Raw genomic sequence first — 26183 nt, forward strand, 5'->3', positions numbered from 1 at the left:
CCGGCCGCCGCCAGCCCGCCCCGCCTGCTCCGGCACCGCCGGCGTCCGCTGCCCGCCGCAACGAACTGCCTCCGCGCGGGTCAGAGGTCCCGGGCCCCGCGCGGCCGCGGCGGGAACCAGCGGCGCCCCCCAGCTGCTGCTTTGGTACGTTCCGGCCTACGGCGGCCGCGCGGAGACGTAAGGGCTCGGCGGCGGCAGTTCGCGTTTCTCGTGGCCGCATGACTGACAGCTGCGCGGCGGGCAGAAGGCGCGCGCAGGTACCGCGCCTGTCTTGGGTATGCGGCCGGGGTCCCGCCGCCCGCGGCGCCCCAGCGGGACCGGGGCCGGAACCAGGACCGGGAGCGGGCCCAGAGCCGAGCCGGCGGGGAGTTCGTGCCTCAGCGCGGAGCCCTGAGCCGAGCCGCAGCAACAAGTGGCGGAGCCGGGGCCGGGGGCGCGGAGACTCGCGGCAGGGCGGAGAGGGGCTGACCGGCTAGCGGGGCTAGCCTGGGCGGGCGGCCACGGCGGGTCTTCCCGCTGCCCCTCTCGCCCTGCCCGGACGGGGGTCTCCCTGTCTGCAGCCCCTGCCTGTGGCTGCCCGGGGGCCTCTGCAGCTGAGTTTGGGGGTCCCATTCCCAGCCGCGGCCCGGCCCCTCCGGGCACTGCCCGGCCGGCTGGCCTGCGCAGTATCGGTCCTGGCCGGGTAGTTAGTTACCTGCAGCCCCGACGGCTGAGGGCGCGCTGGGAGCGATCCGGCCTGTGGCACGCTCGCTTGGCCGGCGGCTCCTCCCCCGCAGCACCGCCTTACTCCGCTTCGGCCCGCGTCCCTCCTCCCTTCTTGTCGGGGAAGGAACGGGGAGGGGGTGCGGGATGGGTCTGCACCCGCAGCAGGCTAGGCCGTGCTGGGTCGCCCGCGTGCTGGGGGCGTCGGACTTCTGAGGACCCAGAGGGGAGCGGCGGCTGGGGAGGGTGGTCTCAGAGGGTGTCGTGGAAGAGGTGCTCGTGAGCTGAACCTTGAAGAACACAGGATTTCACTAGGGGCGAGCCTGAGTGTGTGTGAGGGGCGAGACAGATCCTGGCAAAGGGAGCCTTTGGGCAGAGGCCTGGAGGCCGCACCTGCAGAGCTGTCCAAGGAAACAGCTTTGCACTAGCTTCAGAATAGGTGGAAGAGCTGGAGGTCACGGGGCAGGAGCCACGGAGGATTTGAAGGGACGGAAGGCTGTGTCTCTGAAAATGGGGTGGAGTGAGCCCGGTGACCCTGGGCTGGGGGCTAGGGGACAGGCAGTGTGCTGTGAGAGGCGGGGAAGGCTCCGTGGAGGAGGTGAGCTTTGGGCAGTGGGGGGTGGATGTGTGGCAAAGTGGCACCTGTGACTTGGGTGCGTGTGCAGACTCTAGGCAGCTTCACTGGCCTGGGGCATCTGGATCTCTGATCAGGATCAGTCCAGTGTTGCGTCCCAGGCATCAGCTACCACTCCTCTCAGGTGGATGATGGACTCTGGCCTCAGTTGGGGGGCAGGGAGATGGAGGGTCGTCTGGGTTCTACATGGGGCTGGCCAGAGGTGCTGCCTGCCTGGAGTTTATGCCCCCACCTTCGCCTGGGCCCTGGACAGCCTCTCCCGTGGCGTTTGCCATCCCCCACCCTGCCACATGCAGAGCCACGAGCCGAGGCCACTTCCCTTCCCTTCCCTCCCCCAGGCTGACTGGACGCACATCCTGTCCCCGCCAGAGGAGCGGGATAGGGGGCCTTGAGTCACAGTGGCCTGGGGTCAGACTCGGGCTCAGCTGCAGAGGCTGGCAGCGGCTGGTGGCTGTGGAGGTGAGGGAGACAGGAGGGGAACCGGGATGTCAGCTGGGTGGACCTTCAGGAGCTAGTGGGGGTGGAGGGCTTCCTGGAGGAGGGGCCCAGGGCCTGCCCCACCCTTGCTCCTGCCCAGAGCCTGAGCAGTTGTTTACTCCAAGAGAGTGAGGGGAGCCAGCCTCCCGCCCTGATCCTGGCCAGAGCCAAGTTGACATTCCTGGAATTCTGAGCGCTGTGTGTGGATTTGGGGGCGGTGGCTGGCCTCCGCTTCCTGAGCTCCTCCCTCCAGCTCCCTGATTTCCCAGGAGAGGCCATGGGGAGCAATGCGGCTGCCCCCGTCCCAGCCCGTGTGCGTACTCCCAACACACGTGCACGAAGGCTCCTTGGGGCCCTCGATCCTCCCGTCTCGACTCTGCCGTGGCTCAGGCCTGACCAGGCTGGACCAGAGGAACCTGGGGGAGCCTCAGAGGTCAGCCCTGCCCTGCGGCCTGGACCCTGGGTGGCCGTGTCCCTCTGTGTGCATGTGTGTGTGTGTGTGTGTGTGTGTGTGTATGTTAGGGAGGAGCAGGCTGGGGTGTGGGCAAGGCTCTCCTCAGAGTGGGCAGGGGCAGGAGGGAGCCATGGGGGCCTAGGGCCCTGGTGGGTTGGGGGTGGGGCTATGCCTGCCTGGAAGCATAGGTGGGGGGTCCTTGCTTCTCCCCTGGGTGCGTGTGGAACCCAGGCCTCTGGGGAGGGGTGGAGAAGGGGACGGGAGAGTGAGGCGAGGTTTCTGAGCATGGAGTGTCCTGCCCCTGGTGGTGGGGGCATGAGGAGGGAGGGCGGAGCTCACATGTGGTTTGGAACCCGTGAGCCACGCTTCCTGCTGGAGGGTCACTTCAGGGCAGATGCAGACGGGACAAGGGGAAATCAGCAATTGAAGTTTGAGCTGCTGAGACCCTCTGGCTGAGCGTTGCCCTGGAAACAGGCTGGCTACAGGGGTACCCTGGCCTGGGAGTGGGCTGAACCTGCCCCCTGGTCCTGGATCCCAGCCTCAGTTTCCCAATCTGTAAAGTGTGGGTGGAACCAGAAGCTGCCCAGTGGGAGGGTCCCAATCCTGGCTGTTCAGGCGTGGGGTGCCAGGCTTGGCCCCTAGCCCTGCTTGCTTTGGGTAGATGTGGGCTCACACAGGGGATATGCACGGTCGAGTGGGGTCCATGAACATACATGTTTGAACGCCTCCCTGGGGTCAGGTGGGGTTACCCCCCTGCTGTGCCCACACTGACCCTCTCAGCTCTGGGGGTGGTATTTGTAGGTATGCTTGAGGCCAAACTGGCCTTAACTTACAGACTGTTTGGACACATCTGGGCCGATGGCATTTGGGAACGTCACCATCTGTCAGCCTGGCTGCCCGGGCCCCGTGTGAGGCTCCCTGAGGGTACGCCTCTGTTGGGGTCTGGGGGGCGGGGGAGTGTGTGTCTGTGCAAGGTGGGTGGGCACACACTGGGTACCTGAGGTAGGGTGCTCCTGGAACCTGCAGTGGGTGGGAAGGTGCACCCCAGGGTCCTAATTGTGTCCCCTCCACCCCAACCTCCACATGGCCAGGCAGAGAAATACCTGAGGGTGGGAGGAGAAGAGGGAGTTCTGGGGAAGGCTTTGAGCTTGGGGTTGGCCTCAGTGGGCCCAGGAGGAAAGACCGGGGGCCCCTTGGTGGCCTCTTCCCCCTGCGACCCATCCCCTGGAGTAGGTGTCCCCCAGCCCCGGAGGCTCCCGTTTGGGTGGGGGGATAGGACCCTGAGCAGGCTCTGGGTGTGTGGGGTGCCAGCCTGCCGCTCCCCCGGGGTGGGGGCCTGGGTGGGTGCTTGGGCCCGGCAGCAGGAAGGCGGACACCACAGGCCTGTTTGTGTTGGCGGGGCCCTCCCAGCTCCTCAAAGCCGCCTCAGAGCTGGCTTGGCCTGGGGGCCCAGAGCGGGCGGGCTCCGCTCTGCTCTCTACCCTGAGCTACTCCCACTGGGGTGTGTGCTCCCAGGCCAGGCCCCTGCAGCTGCTTGGCTGGCTGCTGGGGCTCAGGGTAGGCTAGGCCACTGGCAACCGCCCGTCAGCTCCCGGCCTCCAAGTCTGCATGGGCAAGCGCTTCTTCGGCTTTTGGGGAGGTTTCTCTTTGAGCAGGGTCTTGGTCTGGCCAGGTAGGTGTGGCTCATGGTCCCCTGGGGCCCCAGCCCGGGGCCCTGGAGGGTCCAGAGGCCCAGGCCAGGGCGGGCAGGCTGTGGGGGTGTTCGTCTTGGGGTTCTCACTCAGTCCCGTCCCTGTTGCCTGCTACGTGTGCCATTCTGGGGCACGCAGACATGCCGGGCTCTGTACTCAAAGAAAGCCCAGGGCCGAGATGGGGTAGGGAGGCTTCCTGGAGGAGGAGGCTGGGCCTGGGTGAGTCAGGGAGCCAGCCCTGGGCCTCTCTGGCCCCTGCACCCATGCCCCAACTGCAGGGTTGTATCTAGGCTATGCAGGATGGAGGTGGGGGGCCCTGGACTCGTGAAGGGGCGTTGTAGGGGCTAGAAGGGCTGCAGGTCATTCACAGAGGGTCCAGGGGCTGCCTTGGGGCTGGGAGTTGGGAGTATGGCCAGGCAGTGGTCTGGTCCAGGCTCAGCTTGGTGTTGGCTTGGGTCTTCCTCACATGTGAGGGCCCAGGAGGGATGGGGGCCATGAGAGATGCTGGTGGTCTGCCCTTTAGGACCTGCCCAGGAGGCCCAGCCACTGATGCCCGGGTCTGGGGGTGTCGGAGCCTGCAGATCAGCCTCAGGCCTGTGCGAGTGGTAGGGTGTGATGCGTGGTTTTTGGCTTCTGGAATGTTGCTGTGGGCTTTGGGTCCCTTAGCTCCTGGGGAAGGGCTTCATGGAAGAAGGTAGGAGGGGCGTGTCCTTACCACATTGCCCTTGAGGTTTCACTGGGCCCAAAACCCCTCCCGGGACGCTTCATCCCTGGGCACAGCACTTGTTGAGGGTGGGGGTGCGGTCCTAGGGTCCCGGACCAGGTGCATCTTCTCTCTGCTGTGATGGGTGCTGTTACCCCCTAACTGAGGTTCACGGGGACTGGTCTCAGTTCATCTGCAGGGAGGAGGTGGGACTCCACCCACTCAGTGGCGTCCTGTCCGCCCCAGGCACGGGTTGGAGTGGACCAGTGGGCAGTGGGCTGCCCAGGAGGGGGTGGCACCTGCCACGCTGGTGTTTTGAGCCTGTGAAGCCCCCTCCCGTCTTTGGGCTGCTGGCAAGACCACCTGCCCCATCCTCCAGGCTTCAAGGAGTCCCTGGTCTAAAGGGCAAGGTGGGAGGGCATGGCTGGGATGCCATCAGGCCCCCCGTGTGAGCTTGTTGCCCCCTCCCCATGGTCCCTGGCTGGCCGGGCAGGGCAGCATCCCCCTGTGAGTGCCAGTGGCAGATGAATGGGCCTCGTGAGATATCGCTGCTGGCTCTCTGGGGAGAGCATTAGGCTGGTGGCTTAGGGCATCTGTCTGCTCCGAGCAAGGACGGGGTGGGGTAGAGAGCCTCTCAGGGGAAGTCGACAACACAAGCTGGTCCCAGGGGCCTGGGACCTCTGGGGGGTAGCACACCACTGCATGCCCTGAATCTGTGTGTAAGTCCATAGCTCCGAACATGCGTGTTCTCTGCGTGCACGTCCCCTCTCTGTGTCTGCGTGTGCAAGCCTGCCTTCCTGCCTGCACATCTCAGAAAGCTGAGTGGCCGGAGGCTGGGGATGCAGCCTCCCTGGCCTGGGCCCTGGTGGGTGGTCTGGCCCCCTACGTCTGCTGGTGTACCCCATCCACCCGCCGGCCACCCCTCTGTCCCTGTAGGGACCTGGTCCTGAGTGGAGGGCTGTTCCTCCCCTTGGGCCTGCCCTGTGTCTGGGAGCCCCCATAGAGGTGGAAGGAGGTGCTGCCCGTGTTTCCTCTGCAGAGCTCCAGCCTGCCTTGGCTGTGCTGACTGCTCACCCACCCGCTGACCCACCTTCAGAGGCACTGAGCACCGCCTGGCTTCTCACCTGTGGCAAGCCCAGGTATGTCACGGCCTGGCCAGGGCAGCACTGGGCTGCCTCCTGGTCTCCCCAATGCCTGGTCCAGGGGCCTGGCCCACTGGACGCACCCCTGGTCCTGGGACAGACCGAGCCAGCCAGATGTCGCCTCCTGAGTGTGTCTCATTGGGGCCCCACCGGCTAGCAGAAAGGGACTCCTGCGGGAGAGGGGCTGGGCTTTGGGGACAGGGTCCCTGGGCTGCAGCCCTGGTGCACCCATGTCCTTTCTCTGATTGACCCTCGTGTCCTTGGGTGAGTCTTCTTGATTCATCCCAGATAAGACTCACCTGCTCACCTAGGGTGATGCATGCAGGGTTTTGTAGATGGGAAGGGGGTGGCAGGAGTTTGGGGGTGCGCTGGAACGGCATTGGCTGAGCAAGATGGAGCTGAGGGCATCCTGGTTGCTGGGCCCAGTGTGGGAACCCAGGCAACACCCTTGTCTGCCTCAGTCCTCGCCCCGCACCCCGGTGTGATGAAGGGGTAAGGGCTGAGCCCATGGCCCCCCTGGGGAGCCCTGCCTGTCAGGGCTCCCCTCCCAGCTCAGCTCATCTTTGCCCTTGGAGGCCTTGCCTTGGGGGTCAGGCTGCTCCTGCCCTGTCCCCACCCACCCCCGGCCCCAGTGACTTCCAAGAAGATAGAGCTGACAAGCTGGCTGCAGGTTTGTTTATGCTAGCGGAGGCCTAGCTGTCCCTCCCAGGGTTGTCTGACCCTGGGCTGCAGGGGTGCTGCGTGGGGGGTGGCTGGCTGTGACCCCATCATGGGGGTTGGTGTCTGTGCAGGGTGTGTGTGGTGGGGTTTGGTTTCTCTGGACGGGGGTGTCTCCTGCTCAGCCCTGGGTCCTCCCTTAGCCTCTTGTGCCTGAGAGTGCATTCCAGGCACACGCCCTCTCACACTGACACGTGCAGGGACCCCCATGGCCCTAAGTGTCCAGCCTCGGTGTGGGCGCTGGGGCCTGGCTGAGTTGGGCCACTGGGAAGATGGCCAGAGGCTGCTGGGAGTCACCAAGATCTCGAGGGGTCACCAACTGCCACTTGCTCCATGTGGCAGAGCTGCAGATGATGGTCTCTGCAGGGGCCTGGATGGGGTTCCTCCACTTCCTGCTTCTCCACTCAGCCTCTGGTGCATGGTCACAAGTGTGTCCCTTTCTTGCAGCCCCGGTTCACCAAAGAGCCCTCGGGGGAGCACAGGGTAGAAGGGCCACAGGAAGCCCCAGGCCAGCAGTGTGGGCCAGGCAGGGACTCTGGGGCTGTTCTGTCCCACCTCCCCACCAGTGCCAACTCTGCTCAGAGAGGACTCACTGGGGCTTGAGCTGCAGTTCTCTGCAGAGTCCTCCGGGGGCAGCAGAGGGCCGGTGCTAGTGGCCCTCAGGGCCCCTCAGGGCTGCCAGACCTCACTGGACCCCCAGCAGTCCACACTTCCCCCAGACTTGCTGCTAACCCTCCAGCACCAGGCAATCTCTCAATTTGTCACTTTGTCAGCATCGCCAGTGGGGCCCCTCCTTCTCCCTCACCGAGCCCTCCTCCTTTTCTCTTGTCCCCTCTCCTCCCTGCTCCCCTCCCACCCCCCTCCCTTCCACCACCCTCTTCCTCATTCTTCTCACTCTTCTCCCCTCTGAGCTCTGCTGCCTGACTCTCAGGGGCCTTCAATGAGTCCTTCCCTCTTTGGACTTCAGTTCCTGCGACCGTCCCATGGCGTGGACACTGCCAGTAGACTGCCATGATGGGCGGGTAGGCCATGGCCACAGCCACTAGCCCAGGGTGCAAGGGCACAACCATGCCTGCAGTGGCCTCTCTCCCGGAGGCCTGGGATCCCGTGCCTGAGCCCAGAGAGGAGGGGTCTCAGGCCCTCCTGGGTGTCTGGGCAGCAGGCCCGAGCTCAGGGAGGAGGCATGGAGGCCACTTGCTGATGTCTTCCCCTCACACCAGGGCCCCAGAGACTGTGCTGCCCCCACCAATGGGGTGGGTTACGGGGGCACAGCTGTCCCCATCTGCGATTGTGGGCATGTGTGAGTACGCCTAGGCTGTTCCTTGTGCGTGTGTCTGCACATCAGCAAATGTGCACAGCACCAGAGCAAGGGGCACTGGGGCACATTCCGGGGTGTGTGCCAATCACCGTGGGAGTCTGCGAGCCTGGCTTGGGTCCACGTCCGCCTGTATGTGTGTGTGGATGTGTCTGGGAGGGCGCAGGGTCCAACTTCCAGCCTAGGCTGTGCAAAATGAAATTTGGGGCCCCTTGGTCAAAAATTATCAAGCATTTCAAGACTGGCAGTGCAGCATCAAATCAGCAAGGGGTCCCATGTGACGGCACATGTCACATGCCCCTAAAGCTAGTGCTGTTCCCTGCCCAGCCAGACAGGAGCAGGGGAGGGGGCCTGGGAGGGGGCGAGGTGAGCAGCCCACCCTGGCTGGGTGGAGGAGCGGGGTGTTGCCAGGAGTGGAGCTCTGGGCAGGAGCTCTGGGCCAGCGTTCCATGGGGGCTGTCTTCAGGTCCCTACAGATCACTCCTGCACTCCTGGGTGTTCCTGCCCCTCCCTTTAAGTCTGAAAACCTCTGGGACGGGACATGCCTTGCACAGTGACCCACCTCCCTGGTGCCCAGGGCTCCCCTGAGCCCCATCCCTGGCCCCTCTCAGGGTCTTGCTCCTTAAGCCGCAGCTCTGCCTCCTCCCTGCCACTACTCGCCCCCCAAGGCTGAGTACTCCTCAGCGCCTCTCCCCATCCAAGAGGTGAGCTGCGGGACCTTTGGGGTCCCAGGGCAGCCCTCGCTTAGCTCAGGGTGGAGGTAGGGGGAGGCTACTTGGAGAGTGTGCACCCCAGCTGTGTTCCGGGTCTACATTCTCCCCAGTTCTATCTCGCTCTGGAGTCGGAGGCCTCGGTCGGGGACCAAAGCCGGAGCCACCTCAAGTTGCCACCAGAGAGCAACTGGGTCACCCTCTATTTGCATAGTGCTTTGCAGATCTGTGCGGTCAGAGGTCTCCAAGCCCGGCCGGGCAGCGGGGGCCGGGCGCAGTGCGGCCGCGCGGGGAGGCCGGGGGCGCCGTCCCCGGGTCTGAGAGCTGCCTGGGCTGCAGCCCCCGACCCCCGGCCCCCGACAACGCTCCCCCTGTCCTTCGTGAGCATCTTCCTCCCCGGCGCGGCGGGGACCGGGAGAGCCAGGGGCGCCGGCGCGGGCGGAGGGGCGGGCGCGGGCCGGGGGCGCGGGGCCGGGGCTGCGATTGGCCGGTGCGGGCGGCGCGGTGGGGAGGGAGGGGTCCGCGGGGGCGGGGCGGGCGCGGATTGGTGGGTGGGCGGGCGCGGGGCGGGGGCGCGGGGCTGCGGCTGGCGGGCAGGTGTCCGGGGCCCGCGCGGGGTCCGAGCGGAGCGGGCGCGGGGCCGAGCGGGCCCGGCCGGCGGGATGCGGCGTGCCGGGGCGGCGGGCGCGGGGCGCTGAGCCCGGTGGCGGCCCCGGCGCGATGCGCCGCTCGAGCACGGACGAGTCCACGTACCGGCGCAGCCCGTCGCCGGAGGGCAAGGAGCCGGGCTTCGCGCGCGGCGGCCCGTTCCGGCGCTACAGCAGCCTGTACGGGGGTGCGGACAGCGGGGGCGGCGGCCCCTTCTTCGGCCTGCACTCCAACCCCGGCCCCAAGGCGGCCCAGGCGCGCTACACGTCTCCCAAGGGCAACAAGTACGTGGTCTTCTACCTGGACCTCTCCTTCATCTTCCTCCTAGAGCTGAAGCGCTGCAGCATGGCGCGCGGCTGCCTGCAGGGCGTCAAGTATCTCATGTTTGCCTTCAACCTGCTCTTCTGGGTGAGTGGCGGTGGGGACCTCGGGTGGCTGCTCCGGGCTGGGGTGGGGCGGGGGGGGCGAGGAAGGACCTAGAGTCGCTGCGCTGGCTGGGATGGGGCGCGGGACACCTGGAAGGTACATGGGAGTGGTGTGTGTGCCGGAGGCTACTGCTCCTGCTGGGGACCAGGGCTGGGCCGGCCATGGGGAGGATTTCCGCTACTGCGGGGTGCAGCCGGGCCTCTGCACTCTCGGCACTGTCCCGCGTCCTCTCCCCTCTCTTCCCGAAACCGGACGTGTCCTGCACCTGCGCACCCGACACGACGGTGGGGCACTGCCCCTGCTTGTGCCGCGGTTCCGGTCCTGGTCGTGGCCAGCAGTGCGCTGGGACACAGGTGCCTCCCTTCTGTTGCTTCCTCTCCCTCCGTGCAGTCTGCGTCCTTTCTCTCCCCTGCCATCAGACTGACCCACAGGCTCTAGGGACCCCACTTCCCGAGGGGATGCAGAGGTGAGCTGGTCCCCAATCTCCGAGGCGCTGGGGGAAAGGAGAGGAGGGTGTGTGCACCAGAGAGCACTTTGGCTGGGCCACACACTGAGCAGGACTGTGGGCCGTCGTGAGTGCCGGGGAGGTGTCCGGCTTCCCTGCCTCCCGTACGAGTGGAGGGGCTTCCCTAACTTTTGCTGAGGTGGACTGGGTTTGCTCAGACAGGACGCACCCACGCCCAGAGTCAGAGGTGTTGGTGCTACAGGGTGGCCCCTTCCCCTAATATCAGGGACAGAGTTGCCCCCGGCCCAGTAACTGCAGGGTGGCTGGTGGGCTGGGGCTGTGGGAGGTGTCACACCTGACCAGGTTGGAGCAAGCCTGATCAGGCCTGGGGCTCCACTGGCCAGGCTGCAGGAGGCTTGCTGGAGAGATGATGCCAAGGTCACTTCCTGCTCCATGTTAATTCCTGGGCCCTCCACAACTGGGAGTGAGGGGGCGTGGCTTTAGCTCCCCAGGGCTCTAGACTGGAAGGAGGCTTCATTTGCATCTCATTTCCATGTTTATTTGCATGTGGTCCAGTTGAGGCCACATGCCTAGAAACCTGGGTCTGCTTTCTACACATCCCTTCCATCCTGGTCCCTGGCTTTTTTCTCCCTAGCTTGGTGGGGAGAGTCAGGGTCACTGGGAGGGGTGGCCAGCCTGAGCTGCCTGTGGGGTGTGACCCCAGGGGACTCCTGCTCCAGATGTTCAGTTCCAGAAGGGTTGACCCTGAGTGTTCTCTGCAATGGAGGGATGAGGCTCTGGCCCAGAGCGGAGGCTGGGAGCCGATAGCAGAGGAGGGGCGGCTGGAGATCTGCTCTGGCATGTGAAGGGGATGTTGACCAGGTGCAGTGGGCACCAGTATGGTTAGCACTGAGTGGCTGGCAGAATCAGCATGTCCTAGAAAGTATGATAGGAGATGGCTGCAGGTGACAGTGTGACCAGAGCTGGCAGCTGTAGGTGTCGCCTTGACGGTGGTGGGCAATGTAGGTGGTGGATTGACTGGGGGGATGAATGGGAGTGGTCAGGTCCCAGGAGGTGCACAGGACCTGCTTCTCCCCTCATCTGCCCTCCTCAGTGACCTAGACGCCTTCCTGCAGGGAAGAGGAGGGGGCCTCCGGTGGGGCTGTGCTCTGAGAGCAGCCCACCCCAATGGGTCTGCAGGTGGAGCTGTCTGCCCTCTGAACCCCCAGGAGCCTCCCTGCCAGCTGCAGGCAGACACGCTCTGCTGATCCCTGGTGGATGATGTCCTCAACCCGGAAAAGAACAAAGCAGAAACCCCTTGGGACCCTCTCCTGGACTGGAAAATCCAATTCCCCTTTATTATCCAATTACATCTCCCAGCCAAGCAAACTGGGCCCCTGCTGCTGGCCTTGGCCCCTCCCCACCCCAGCCTGGTGCCCAGCGGGGGTCTGAGACTTGGGGGTCTGAGAGGGGTCCCGGGCCTGCTCACGGGAAGCAGGCAGAGGTGAGGGGTGGTGTGAATGGCCAGGAGCCCAGGCGTGACATCCACCCTGCCTTGTCCCTGTGCAGATGTCAGTTAAGCCCTTCCTGCTGGTGACAGAGTAGGGGTGGGGGGGCTTAGCACCCTTTCCTGGGACTCCAGCTTCTTGCTGTCTAGGGTGCTGGCCCCTCCAGGAGTGTTTTTCCCTCCCACTTCATTTTCTCTGATTGAGAGACCAGAGGACAGAAGCCCTCTGGAGTGTCGTGCCTCAGTCACCCCACTGGAGCTAACTATAGGGGTCGGGGCTGAGGTGGTGGGAGGGGTGTCCCTGCAGGCTGGACCTCAAGACCTTTGCCTGTGTCGGTCCTGACCCTACCCTACAGGGCCAGGCTTGGCCACCACGGAGCGACCTGGCCAGTGTGGAGGTCGTTGGCCAAAGCCGGGGTGGAGGTGAGGGGAGTTGTGTCTTGCAGGGCAGCTGTGCCTGTCCTGGTGTGGCTCCCAGAGTGGGTGGATCCTGGGAGCCTTGGGAGAGGGCAGGACGAGGGAGCCCGGGGTGCAGGTGCTGGTGCAGGCAGGACGAGGGGAGGGCCCCTCAGAGTTCAGAGCTGACCTGCCCCCAGACCCACACCTGCCCTTCCACAGCATACGGGGACCTCACTGGGCAGGGCCAGCTGTGTTAGGGACACAGTCACCCTCCTCTGAGGCGTGCACAGGTTGGGGACAGCTTAGGGCCAGGGTCCCTGAGACAGGGCCCAGGGTGTCTGGCGGAGAGGGCTGTGTGCTGGGCCCAGGAGTGGGTGGGGGGGGCCACGTGAGATGCTGGCCTGGGGTGAGGGGGTGGGAGCCCTGGGGGTGGCAGAGAGGAAGGAGGTGCTCTCCCTGCTCCTCCCCTGCTCTGGGTCAGGGTGCTCAGGGCAGGTGGTCCCCGGTGGTCCTGGAAGTGGACCTGGGTGGATGCAGGGCTGAGGGAGCAAGGTGAGGGTGCTTCTGTGGCTCCCCCGTGGCCAGGTGCCACGCCTGGGCCTCAGCTTTGCGGGCCCAGCTCCTCCCAGATTTGGATCAGCCGAGCCAAGGGCCCCTCATCCCACTACTCCCTGGAGGCATCCCTCCCCACACCCCCTTCCACCTCCGGGCTGCTCCCCGCTCTGCCTCCTCCTGCACGTGTGCTCAGGGCTGGGGAGGGGGGTGTTGAGCGCTGCCTGCCAGCCCACTTCCTGCTGCCCAGGCCACCGTGGGACCCAGGTCCTGCCCTCCTCGGGCCCTCAGTTTCCAACACATGGCGGCCCCGGGTTTTCCCCTTTGATGAGCAGCCGACGATACCCAGCTGGCCCTGCCTGCTGTTGCTGGCCTCTGGGCAAGGCACCCTGAGACTGGTGGAGGAGGGACCCATGGTTAGCAAAGGGCTCTGCAGAGCTGTGGGCTTCCACCTCTCCCTGGTCCTCCCTGCAGTTGGGGAAACTGAGGTACGCCATGGATGCCCTGCCCGAGGTCACAAGGGTAGGGCCAGCGAGCCTCTCAGACCTCAGACCTCACGGGTTCTCCTGGTGATGCTGGAGGTGTTCCTGTGTCCTGGCTCCAGTTTCTTCCTGTGACGGGTTGGGGCACAGGGGGGGTCCTGCTTCCTGCCACGAGCCAGGGTGGGTGGGCAGTGGGCATGGGCAGCCTCGAGATGGGCAGAGGGAGGGTGGGCAGGTTCTATGGTGGGACTGGGCCTAGAGGGTGCCTGGGAGCAGGTGCTGGTGTCCCCACGGGCTGGGGGGGTTGCTTGGCAGTCCTGGTCAAGTCAGGGGTCAGGATGCCACAGGAGGCTGTCCTGCACGAGTTCTCGTCCTTTGGCCAGTGGCTGGCTGACTGGACAGATGGAGACTCTGGGGCCTGAGGATGCTGATCTGCTCTGTGGTGGCAGCGCCAGGTCTCTGGGCCCTAGTCCCCACCTGGGACCCTGCCCACTGCACCCAGCTCCCCAGGCAGAGCCCTCCCGCTGTGGTGGGGATGGCAGGCAGCTGTGCCATAAACAGCAACAATTCGTTTCTGAATAAAGGCCCTGACTCTAGAACCTGGTTGCATGTGCCTGTCAGGAAGTTGGTGGCTCCCCTGTTGGGTTGGGGGTGGCAGCGGCTGGTCAGGGGCCCCTGCCTGCCCAGCTGTGGGCTCCATGCAGCTCTGGCATTGTCCTGGGTGGCCTTCCCAGGCCTGTCTGCCCAGTGACCCAGGCGGGCTCCAGGGGGCCTCTGTGCGGGTCCCCAGAGTCCAGCCTGCTGGGAGGGAGGGCGTGGGGAGAGAGGAAGGCCAGCCAGGCCTCTGTGTGGATACAAGCTCCTAGACGTAAAGCAGAGGTGGAGTGGGCTGCAGGTGGGCTTGGGGCTCTCTCTGGGGTAGAGAGTTGTGGCCTTGGCCGCTAAGGGCTGCACCAGGCCTCAAAGGGCAGAAGATCATGTGGTGGGAGGGGGCCTGGGTCCCAGCTGCACCTGCCCACCTGTGGCCCTGGCCCCAGTCTCATGGGCTGCTGGGGAGCACTGGGCATGGCGTGTCGTCCTTGGCTGCCCCAGGGATCATGGCAGTGAGGAGCTGCCCTTTGGGGCCTGGCCTGGCGGAGGCCCCTCCCTCTCCACTCCCCAGTGGCCCTGCCTGGACCTTGTCTCTCTTTGATGCCCCTGTGCCCTCCAGCAAGCTCCTCCTGCCCTGGAGAGTGGACTTGTAGCTTCTCGGAGCCCCGGGCCAGGCCTACTCTGCTCCCCCTCCCCCATCCCTCCTTCTTGGACACCGGCCTCAGGGGCTCCTTGGTCAGTGGGGCCATCTCCCAATGGGCTGGGGCCAGGTCTCCTCACCTCCGAGTTTGGGAGCACCTGGGGGGCTCCTGGGGTGGTGGGTGAGTGAACAGGACTTCTGATGATGTGGGGGCATTGTGGGGGCTTGCTGGTGTTTAAGAAAATTAGTTCCAGTCAATTACATAGATTTTAAGTGGACAGCACTGTGAGTTGTCACCCAGGTAGCAACATCAGGCTGAGGCTGGGAATATTTCCTCAACCCAGAGGGTACCCCGAGCCCCTTCACTCAGCTCCCCCAACTCCTGCCTGGAGCAGCTGCAGACCTGATTTCCAGCACGGTGGACGAATTTTGCCATTCTTGAGCTTTATAGATGGGGTCCCCCCATGGCTGTTCTTGGCTGGGAGGAGCGTGTCACCCCACAATGCTCAGCCCCCACCTCAAGGCTGTGCCTGCTGCCAGGCGAGGGGTTCTGGACGAAGGCTTGGCCCCTGCCTCCACCCTGTTCCAAGGACGTGGCCAGCTGCCCGGCCATCTGCCACGCTCGCTGAGCCGTGTGGCCGGAGGGGCAGCAGCAGAGGGCCTGGAGGGGGATGGCATCACCGACCACATGGTCCCCGCCCGCCCAGCTCTGGTCCATACTGAAAAATACACAGACAAGAGAAGAGATGGCAGGAAGGTGGGGCATGAGGCAGGCACTGGGCTGGGGCTGGGCCGGGCAAGGTCAGTGGCCGGGTGCATGCTCATGGTGTGTGGGTGGGAGACAAGGAGACCACAGCTGACAGTAGGGCTGCCATGGGGGACCCCGACGGTGGGCTGGGCTCCTCTCCCAGGCTGTCGTGGGGTGAGGTCTGCTCCTGGACTCCGCCTGGGTTTCTGTCTGGCCGGGGAGGGGGGCCCAGGCAGTGAGCGAGTGGGGCTTAGGGAGGTGCCGGGGGAAGTCAGGGTTGGGGTGGGGTCATGGCCCCCCAGCTATTGCTGCCCCAGCCAATCTGGCCCAGGAGGGACCTGGAGCTCCTGGCCCTGCTGGACTCGCCCTGCTTGCCCTGCGTTTGGAATCCCGTGTCTGAGTCTAATGTTTCCTCCTGTGCTTGGAGGCTGTAATTTTCCTGCCAAAGTGTTTGAAAAGCTGCGTACGCAGAAACATTTTCAAAATTACAGGTAATTTTATTAACCACGTGAGTGCACTTGGTCAGTGTGTGTGTCTGGTCTGTGCGAACGTGCTTGAGCATGGAGGGGCTTCGGGGCTTGTGGGGGCAATGGGTCGGAGGGCAGCATGTCTGTGACGTTTGCCTGCGTGTGACAGCGTGTGTGTGTTGTTTGGGTGACACCATGTGACGGCGTGGGCTGTGTGTCTGTTGGTGTGTGTCTTGGCGTGTGTCTGGGTGACAGCCAGCTGTGTGTCTCCTGCCGCGTCGGGTGGAGGTGAGAGCATTTTGTGGAGTGTTAATTAAGGAAATATGTTTCTGTCAGGGCTAGGGGCGGGGGCCCATCCCTGCCAGGTCCCCCAGGATCTGGACTGACCCCCCTACTCCCCACACTCGCTCTGCCTGGCGCCCTCCTGGCGCCCTGTGCGCCTCCCCACGGGGCGAGGGAGCTCAAATCGCTCAGATCGGCTCATTTTCCTGCTGACGGGAGCCACCCGCCGCAGTCCTTGAAGGCAGAGCCAGCCAGAGGCTGTTCAGGTTTTAAGTAACAATTCTCCCCTTTGCACCAGGCCCTCCCCTCTACTCAGGGACCTGCTGCCAGAGGCAGGCCCACCCACGGTGGCCCAGGCCGCTCAGCCCCGAGCTGTGACCCTCCCAGAGTGGGGGCTGCTTGGTTTAGCAGAGGTGGGGAGGTGGGGTGGGGTGCTGTGAGCCGGGCGTGGGGCCTGGGGTTGGCTGGCCCAGCCAGTCACTGTGTCCCCAGAGGGCCTGACTTCTAGTTTCCTCCACAGGGAGGTGGCCCGCTCTCCCTGCCCTCCCTGACCCCGGTTCCTCCCCTGCCCCATTGCTGGTCAGGGGCCCTGGTGCAGGTCTGCACAGTGTTATTTCTGTATGCAGTCGTCCCCTGGGTGGCCCCAGCTCCAGCCTTCCCCCCCCTGCAACCCCGCCATGGTCCTTGGAGATCCTAAGAGACCCTGAGGCCATGGGGAACCGGTGCTGGGTGTCCCGATGGGATTAAATGAGCCAGTGCCTGTCACTGCCTCCTCTCTGCATCATGATATCACAGTGGTGCCTCCCGAAGGCGGGCGGAGACACCCAGGGGTGCTGGTGGCCCACTCTTGCTCCCTCCGCATAGCCTCGCCTGGGGTCAGCACCGCGGACAGCACCACCCTGCTCCCCTGTTAGGGGCCAAGCCTCCATCCCGTGCAAGGTTGTACCCCTCCCACAGGTGGGGGCACACACATCTCCTTACAGCCAGCAGATCCCACTCCGCTCTGGGCTGTGACTAAGCCAGCTCTGCAGTGAGGACATACCCTCTAATTAGGTGCGTCACCTAGCGTCTGTGTCCCCAACTTGGCCCCTGGTTCCTCAGGCTCCGGGCACACACCGAGGCACATGCGCCCCAGGAGGCGTGTGCACCACTCCCCTGGGCGGGTCCCCTGGCCCACTCCCACCTCCGAGCCTTGTCTGAGTCTCCTGGACCTGCTGTCTGGGCAGCCGCCTCTGGCCGCCTGGCCTCTGGAGTCTGGTTACGGCACCGAGTTTGATCAGGAGCCTGACCCGAGCTGGGCGCTGCGCACAGGCCTCAGGGGTGCGAATCCTGGCAGCAGGCAGAGGTTCTTGTCACCGTCTGTGTGGGCCCCTGTGGGAATTGCCATGGCTGTGCAGCCATTGCCAGGGGCATGTCAGCCCCTGCACCAGGGTCTGCCCCAACCTGGTGCCCAGAAGCATGGGCCGGGCCCTTCCTGTGCCTGGCCCATCAGTTCCCCCTGCCCCCTCCCCGAATCCCGCCTGGAGCCACATCCCCCACTCTGCCCTGGAGAGACTCAAACAGGCATGAGGACCCTCCCACCAGAGGAGCCTCCTCTTGGGGCAGGTGGCAGCCCAGCAAAGCTTCCCCAGGCCCTGCCCTGAGCCAGGAGCATCCAGAAGTGTTTATAAGTTTCATTTATTTATTTATTTTTTTTTTTAGATTTTTTATTTTTTTCCATTTTTCTCGCCAAAGCCCCCCAGTACATAGTGGTATATTCTCAGTTGTGGATCTTTCTAGTTGTGGCATGTGGGACGCTGCCTGCTGCCTGCAAGGGAGCACGTGAATTTAACCACTTGGCCACTGGGCCAGCCCCTGTTTATAAGTTTTAAACAGAAGCTCTTATTTTTTGTGGAAGGAGCAAAGAGGGGCCGGGGGGGTGGGGCGGACAGGACCCTGTGAGTGCCCTGGGCTGACTGGATCCCCCGCATTGGGCGGTAGTGAGTATTCTAGCTGGAGGGCTCTTCTCCGAGGCAAGGCCCAGAGGGACCCCAGACGCTGGTAGGAGGCCTGGGCCAGAGCCCAGCCCCCCGGGAGCTCTTGGCTGCTCCTGATCTTGGGCTGGGAGTTGCATCCCCCTGTAATTGCAGCCTCCTGCTAGCCTGGCTTAATGCATGATGTGCATGCTCCCTGGCGAGCCAGCAAGAATGGAGGGCAGCTGCCATCACCCACCCCACCTCCACCCCTGCGGCCAGGGCTGCTGTGCTGTGGGGGAGGGCGAGCGAGTGCACATAGGGAGGGGGAAGCCCTTCTCGGATGGAGGTCTCAGGGCCCCATCGGGCCTGGCTGAGTCGTGGGGTCCCTGCCAGGGTCGGGGCCCCAGGCCTGGGAGTTGGGCCAGTTGGGGCGGGTGTGTGGCTGGCCCTGACTCCCCTCAGCTCTTCCTCTCACTTATGGGTGGGCGGCTCATCTCCTAGCCTCTGTGTACTAGTCTGGGGGGGTGTGCATCTGGCCATCGAGGCCCGGGAGGCTTTTGGGGGTGATGTGGGGCTTCTGGTGGCCCTGGGTTGACACTGTGTCCCCTGGGGTCTCGTGGCCCAGCCTGTCCTGTGGTGTGCAGGGTGAGAACTCTGCAGATGCCCTGGGGGCCGAGCCTGTGGGTGCTGGGCCAGACGGTGGGGAGGCTCCTGGTGGGGTGGGGGTGCCGGGTCCCATGTCTTCTCCAATCCTGGAGTGGGGCGGGGGCCCCCAGGGCTGCCCGGCCTGCCCCAGAGTCCATCAGCCAGCAGTCCCCAGGTGGTCTCCTGATGCCCAGGTCATCATTTGTGGGGGCTGCGCACCACCAGTCCGCGCCCCGAAACACATTCCCCCATTTCATCCTGAGGTGACCCAGAGCCCAAGGCCTCAGTCTTGAGGACTGTGGGCCGGAGCCTCAGCCCCCTCGGCCAGTCCTGGCCCACCCTTGCTCCCCAGGCCGGGCAGCCCTGTCACCATGCAAGGCCGAGAGCCGTCTCTGGATTCATCATCGCCTTCTCCCTCTTCTTCCTGTTATTTTAATTGACTTTTGTAATAATGGGCAATTATGAAATTCAGTGAAAGCCCCAGTGGTGGAGGTGGGGAGGCCGTGAGGGCCGGGGGGCAGCTTCTCTTCACTCCTGTGCTGGCGCCCAGGTCGGGGCCTGGAGGTGCTTTGGGGCTTATGCTTAGTAGGTGACAGCTGGGGGTGCCCAGAGGGGCCCACAGGGATGGTGGCCGCATGGGGTCTGGTGTTGGGAGTCCTCAGGCCACCACCGGGAAGCCAGGTTTTAGGAAGAGCGAATGTGTCTGGTCCTGCAGAGGCCTCTAAGGTGGGCTCTCCCTGGACTGCTCAGGTTCCGAGGGGCTGTAGGGCTGGATACAGCCCAAGGGCTGCATGGGAGACAGGGCGCAGGCCGGGCTCTGGGGCAGAAGGGGATGCTTCCTGGAGCTGGTGGCGTTCAGTGGGGAGCCCTGGGCCCCTGGCAGGGCTGCCTCAACAGGGTCATTGAGGCAGGGACAGGCACCCTCGTCATGACCCAGGTGGAAGAGTGTCTTCAGATCACCCCCTCCTCGTCAACCACAGTGTGACCAAGCCCTGGTGTCCCGTCACTGTGGCCATGGATCAGGGGTGTGTGTCAGGACAGGACTGGGATGGGCGCCTGACCCCCGGAGGTCAGTGGGGTGGGCGAGGGTGCACCCACCTTGGATGCCATCCTGGGCTCCCATGGGGACTTGGTGGGACTCCTGCCTGCTGTGTCCCTGGGGCCCAGGGTGTGCAGACAGCGGCCTCACTGCCCCTCTCTCTCTCCCGCCTTGTGGTCCCAGCTGGGAGGCTGCGGCATCCTGGGCGTTGGCATCTGGCTGGCTGCCACGCAGGGGAACTTTGCCACCCTGTCTGCCTCCTTCCCATCCTTGTCGGCCGCCAACCTGCTCATCGTCACCGGCACCTTCGTCATGGCCATTGGCTTCATGGGTTGCATTGGGGCCATCAAAGAGAACAAGTGCCTCCTGCTCACCGTGAGTACAGGGGGTGGGGGCACGGCGAGTGGGGTGCCGGGGCCCTCTGACACATGGCTCCCCACATGTGCAGACTCTCCGTGGGGATGGGGACAGTGATGGGGCCGGGTCACTGTGATGGCCTTGGCAGCCCTCTGGGTGGCTGGGGGCCTTGGTTGGGGTCTTCCAGGCCAGGCTGAGGCTGTGGGAGTCAGGTGTGGGGGGCTCTCAGAGGTGGTGCCAGAGCTTCGTGGGGGCCTCCCTTGATAGGACACAAACACGTGTGCGCACACATGCCCACCCCATACACATTGCACAGTGTGCCAGGCAGGGCCCCTCCAGCCTGTAGTGGGCCTGTTTCGTCTAAGCCGACTCCTCCCATGATCCCCTCTGCAGCTCCCGTCCCAGGCCTCTCAACTACCCAGGACCCCCTGTTGAGAGACCTAGAGCCCCTGCCTCAGCCTCGGAGACAGACTTACAGGCAGGATGTGTTTCCCGTTCTCGGGAAGGTGAATCACAGATCGTTACAAAGGAGGAAGCTCCTGGCTCCTTACCTATGAGCATGCCCAGCAGAAGCCTGGGTGGCAGGCTTGCTCTGGTCCTAAACCACCTGCTTCCAGCGTGTTCTTTGTCTGAGAGCCCTTGCCCGGGGTGGGGCCTCCCAGGTCTTGGAGGGCATGTCCCCCATCTGCACAGCTTCCCCAAGTGTCCAGCATATTCCAGATGTGCCCATCAGGGCTCAGGGCTCGGATTCCTCAGAGCAGCAGCTGGGTCCCCAGCTGCCCTGCTGGGGGGCTCAGACCCCTTGGACAGAGAAGGAGGCTGTAGTACATATGGAGCCCGACCCTGGCCTTTCCCATGGGGTGACCCGGAGTTCACAGCTTGGTGCCTCCTGATAGCAGTGTGGGCCCTGAGTCCTGAGCCCAGATTGAAGGGAGACCAGGTCAGGGACCGCAGGAGAGGACAAGCCGCTCTCCTGGCCTCATCCAAGGGCCATATGGGGCAGGGCTGGGGCTTCAAAGAGAGCTGTGCCCCCCACTTGTCCTGGCTCCTATCCCCATCCCCTCCTTTCTGGAAGAGTAATGAGGTGGGAAAGGCAGGGCTGGCACAGGCTGCCTCCACTGCTCAGCATGGCCCTGGTCCAGGGCCGAGGTCGGGGCTGTGCCTCTTGGGGCGTTTGAGTGGGGGCTGCTGCCTGGTGGGCAAGGTTTGTGTGGTCAGAGGTGGGGGCTTCTCCGGCTCAAGGTGGCGTCCCCCCATCTTGGTCTTGCCTGAATGGGCTTGGGCCACCCTTGGCTGCCCTGAGGGCCAGGGTCACTGTAGCCCGACCCACCCCCTGCCAGGTCCCCTTGGGCATCGCTCTACCTGCCTGCCCACCACAGGGACACAGGCACGGAGCACACACGTGTGCTCACAGACGTGAGGCTTGTGCTCAAGCTTCAGCGTGACAGGATGGCCCCCGGGACAGAGACTGGAAGGTTCTGAGGGAGGTGGGCAGCATCAGGGGAGCATGATGGTTTCCAGGTGTGGGGACCTGGCTGGGGGTCCTGGGCAGCACTGGGTGTCTGTCTGAGGTTTGGGGCCCCGCCCTTGGGAGGCTCCAGGGGTCAAGTTGGGGTTGCTGAGGCATGTGTCCCCCCCCCCAGTTCTTTGTGATGCTGCTGCTGGTGTTCCTGCTGGAGGCCACCATTGCCATCCTCTTCTTCGCCTACACGGACAAGGTACAGCCATCTCCACCCAGCTGGATCTGGGTGTGGGGCTCCATCCTCACCTTCAGCGAGGAGCCATGGTGCTGTGGGTGACGAGGGGTGGAGGGACCCCGTGCTCCATGTGGATGGACAGTGGCCCCTGCATCTAACCCACTGGGGTCCCGGGGCCACGGGTTTGGTCTTAACCACAGCCACTGGAGGCCAGGCATGGAGGGGGACGCCGGGGCCCTGGAGGCTCCGGGAGGTCTCTGGCCCTTGCGGGGCAGAGCAGTCTTGGTGCCAGAAGGGAGGGCTGTTGAGCGGAGCTGTGTGCTCTGCTGAGGTGAGCTTCCCTGGGGCTGGGCCAGTCCTGGGCTGCGTAGTAGGGATGAGAACCATCTCCCCTCCCCCATTTATTTATTAAATCCTTTGTTTATATCAGGGCTCATTTGCATGTATTTTATTCTTTGGGTTATAATCCAAGAGTATGTTATTTTTTGCCACAGGGAGTTCTTCCGGTTGGCCCCCTCTCCCTTTGGCACGCCCCCCCTCAATGCACTTTTTGGGGAGCGCTTCCCTCTGGCTCTGGAAGATGCTCCAGGCCTGCCTTGGGCATCTCCTGCCCGGGCCCTGAACCGGCCGTTCCTCCAAGGGGCCCTGGTTCCTTCACTGGAGGACGGTCTGAGGAACCAAGATCTGGGCACAGGTGTGCTCCTTGCTTCTAGGCCCTCAGCTGATGGCACAGAGACGTGTGTGTACAGACATGGCCTCAGTATTTCTGTCCCTGGCCTCTGTACCTGTGCATGAAGCTAATGTGAGTTTGTGCCGGTGTGTCTGACTCTAATCTACACCCTTGTGCTCAGTGCCACAGGAGACCCAGGGAGACGATGGGGGCAAAGTCCTGGGCGCTGGGGGGCTTCTGGGAGGTGACTCCAGGGAAGGGACAATGGGTGCAGGAGCCTGGAGCTGGTGTAGAACTTGCATGAGGGAAGTGGAGCCTGGTGCGAGGGTGGCCCTGCTGACCCCGCTGCACTTGCAGATCGACAGGTACGCCCAGCAAGACCTGAAGAAGGGCCTGCACCTGTACGACACCCCGGGCAACGTGGGCCTCACCAACGCCTGGAGCATCATCCAGACCGACGTGAGCGGAGGGGCAGGGGAGGGCAGAGGCATGGCGTGGCTGGGGCGTGGCTGGGTGGAGGCGTGGCGTGGCCGGGGCAAGGGGCCTGCCCCCACCATCCCAGCCCCCCTGCCCTCTCCCGCAGTTCCGCTGCTGCGGGGTCTCCAACTACACGGACTGGTTCGAGGTCTACAACGCCACGCGCGTGCCCGATTCCTGCTGCCTGGAGTTCAGCGAGAGCTGCGGGCTGCATGCACCCGGCACCTGGTGGAAGGCGGTGAGCCTGTGCCCTCCCCACCCACCAGTCCTGGCCCCGGGACCTGGGGGTGGAGGGCCAGCCTCTCGGCCCTGGTGACACCTACTCTTCCTCCAGCCGTGTTACGAGACGGTGAAGATCTGGCTCCAGGAGAACCTGCTGGCTGTGGGCGTCTTCGGGCTGTGCACGGCACTGGTGCAGGTAACACGGGCAGTGTCGCCCCAGGAGCCTCCTGGACCCACCCAGCCCCCGACCCCACATCCCCAGGCAGAGGTGGCGCTCATAGGGGATGGTCAGGGATGACCTCCAGTGGAGATGACCTTTGACATCTCAGGGACAGACAGCCACCCCTGGCTACTGAGCAGAGAGCCCTGCTCTCTCCTAGTGGACAGAACCCCAGACTGGATGCCTGTGTGCTGAGGGCCCATGTACACAGGGCCAGCCCTGTTCCTACAGCCCCAGGCCTGGTAGCCATGGTGGGTGGTGGTCACAGGGCTGCCCAGTGCAGATGAAGGGTGGGCTGCCCAGGCCTTGGTGCCTGGGTCCAGCCAGCCAGCCCCTAATCCCCTGCCCCTGGCCCCCGCGGAAGTCTTGAGCATCAGCACTCTGGGGTGGGGTGGGGGCTCTCAAGGCCGATCAGTGGCAGCAAACTCGAGCATCAGAGGCAGCCCCCATTCTGGGGTGCACAGACAACGGGTCACAGGCAGTTCAGGCAGACACTCTTAGAGGTGGTCTGGATGGACAGACAGGAGCAGGCCGCCGGGGGCCTCTGGGCAAATGGGGAGGGGGCATGTGGCCCAAGGCCCAGCCTGGAACTGATGGGCCCTGAAACAGGCCTCAAGAGCCGCCAGCAGAGCCCAGGGTGGCCAGACCCCAAGGGAAAAGTGGGTCTGGGGGCTGAGCCCTAAGAACCCTCGGGGTACCCCTATGCCTATGGTAGGCAGGCCTTGTCCAGAGGCTCAGAGAGGGTGTGGCTGTGATGGACCCAAATTGCTGATTGTAGGGGAGGCATCCCCAGAGAAGTGGGGTACCAGGCCATCCGGGAAACTGTGGGGTGGGATCCGAGGGCCCAGGCTTGTCCGAGTCAGGGCACCTGCCATGGGCAGGACAGGACCCCTTCTAGGCTCACAGTTCCCTGGAGAGGCCTCGCCCAGTCCCCTCATGTGTCCACAGATCTTGGGCCTCACCTTCGCTATGACCATGTACTGCCAGGTGGTGAAGGCTGACACCTACTGTGCGTAGGCTGCTCGCCGTCCGCCACCCCCGCTTCGCTGCCAAAAGATGTCGCCCACCAGGGAAACGACCACGTCCCCACCTGTCTCTCCTGCTGCAGAACTCTGCGCCAGTCTGGGTGTGGGGGAGGGAAGGAGCAGGTGGCTGGAGCCCCCAGGACCCCTGGCCAGGCCTGTGAGCACCGTGCTGGAGGCGGGAGCCTAGTACTGGCCACATGCCTGGGGCTGGGGGCAGGAGGGGCTTCTGGCGCTTTTTACATCCATGGATTCTCCAGCGCAGTGTTTTTCCCCTGCGCCCCTGTCCGGGGCAGGGGGTTGGGGCCACACACGGGTTGGGGTGGGGGGTGAGGGGCTGACCACTGGTCCTGGTGCTCAAGATGGGGCCGCAGTCCCGTCATCCACATTCCCCTTGGGGCCAGAGCAGGCTCCAGGTGCATCTTAATAAAGTATGTGGGCAGCAGCCCCCCACCCTTGTGTCTGTCACTCTCCTGACCCCTAGGCAGACCCTGTATGGCCATGGTCCCCCCACTGATAGGGGTCTGGTGCCTGGAGTGGGTTTCCTGGGCATGTGCAGGCCCAGGTGAGCTGTCTGGGCCAAGCAGATGGTGGCTCTTGTGCCCAGAGGGGACAGCCAGCCCCAAAACCTCCAGGAAATTGGCTCCAAGAAGTGGCACAGGAGCTCTGAGGAGCAACCCTGAGTCTCCCTGAGCTGCCAGTGGCCGTCCTGGGGGTGCCCTCGCCCCCCGGCCCGCAACCACCTCCACCCAGCCCGTGCTAGGGATGTTCCCCCAACCATCTCCATCCAGCCCCTGTGCTGGGGACAGCCCCCCACCCGCGACTATCTCCATCTGGCTCCCAGGCCTTGCTGCCCTCCCCCAGGGGTGTCCTCCCCCAGTGGCATTCAGCTCCATCTTTCCCACTATCTTTCTTTCTATTCCTGTTTGGTTTCTGGGAGCTCTGCCCCTTAAGTGTTACTCTGTATGGATTTTGCAAATAAAGTGGGCTGTCAGGAGCGAAGCACTTGCACAGGGCCCAGAATTAGAGAAATGGTTAAACTGCCTCAAACCACCTCAAAGACAGGGGTGGGGCTTCCTGAGAACAGGACTGATGGGCAGTGTGGAGGTCCATGCATCTGGGGGTCCAGGTTGAGGGATGGACCCCTCCCAAGAGCCTCACTAGCTGTGGGGCATCTGACCCCCCAAAACTGCAGCCCATATTCTCAATTTCTAGCCCCAATTCCTGGGGGTCTGTGGTCCCACCCTCTAGGACAGCCCCTCTGCATCACTGTTCTCGTGTGGCAGACCCACCTGGTGATGCCTGGCCAAGCACTGCCTGTGGCCACAGACACAGCCCAGACTGCCCGGGTGCTGGTCCCTCCTGGCCCTCGGTCCCTCCCTGATTCCTCCCACATGTCCCACCCACACTGCTGTCCTCACTTCATGGAAGCCACCAGAACCCCAGGGGATTTACCAGCAGAGCTCATATATGGAGTTAGCGGGTCTCAGGACACAGTTAACACATCAAAACCAAACTGATGCTTATGTAGCAGCAAGTGACCAGAAATGAAGTGAGAACAATCGCCCGTCCAGCAATGCTGTCCCCCACTTGACCCCTGCCAGCACCTGCTCTGCCCTCTGGCCCGTACCCAGGCCCCCCATTCACGTTTCTCTCCAACTTGGTGTGATGAAAGACCCCAACCTCCTGCCTCCTGCCTCCCCCAGTCCGTTGTTCTGTGTGCCCAGAGTGTGTACACAGCTTTGCAGGACCAATGGAAACGACCTGCAGACTCAGGACCTTCTCATTCACAGCCTCCTATGTGGCCCTGTAGACTCCAACCACCTCTGTGTCCAGCCCTGACTCAACTTCCCCCACGGCCCTTGAGCCGCCTTGGCAGCCCCTGCTCCACCAGGGTCCAGGACGTGCAGGGCCCGTCCTCCATGTGGTTCTCAGGCTCACTTTCCTCCCCACGTGGATGCCTCTGGAGGTCCCATCGCGGGACCCCTGTCCCAGCTCCCCATTGCCAAGCTGAGAAACCCCTCGTGCATACCCAGAGTCATGTCACCCATGTGGCTCTCCATCCACTGACACGTGCACTCACACTGCTGGGCCCTCCCAAACTGACCTTCCTCCCACACACCCTACACGCCCCCAACCCCTCTAGA

At 64.1% G+C, this 26183-nt stretch overlaps 1 protein-coding gene across 19 annotated transcripts; it reads left to right on the plus strand.

Annotated features, from left to right (window-relative positions):
• The first annotated feature begins 11 nt into the window (after positions 1 to 11).
• Positions 12 to 25068, plus strand: TSPAN4 (tetraspanin 4). 19 transcript variants are annotated; one of them, XM_070488509.1, is made up of 10 exons: positions 3817 to 3939; positions 4482 to 4652; positions 5701 to 5800; positions 9522 to 9601; positions 19555 to 19746; positions 21372 to 21446; positions 22453 to 22554; positions 22679 to 22810; positions 22907 to 22990; positions 23963 to 25068. In XM_070488509.1, exons 4-10 carry the CDS (start codon positions 9539 to 9541, stop codon positions 24029 to 24031), a joined length of 717 nt encoding a protein of 238 aa, XP_070344610.1. In that variant the 5' UTR covers positions 3817 to 3939; positions 4482 to 4652; positions 5701 to 5800; positions 9522 to 9538; the 3' UTR covers positions 24032 to 25068. The 19 variants fall into 19 exon arrangements, with proteins under 19 accessions (XP_044606042.1, XP_044606041.1, XP_070344613.1 ...); XM_070488511.1 differs by having other exon boundaries at positions 3820 to 3939; positions 4482 to 4563; XM_070488512.1 differs by lacking the exons at positions 3817 to 3939; positions 4482 to 4652 and adding an exon at positions 27 to 144.
• The last annotated feature ends 1115 nt before the right edge of the window (positions 25069 to 26183 follow it).

The sequence above is a fragment of the Equus asinus genome, chromosome 17 (assembly GCF_041296235.1).
Source record: "Equus asinus isolate D_3611 breed Donkey chromosome 17, EquAss-T2T_v2, whole genome shotgun sequence".
NCBI lineage: Eukaryota > Metazoa > Chordata > Mammalia > Perissodactyla > Equidae > Equus > Equus asinus.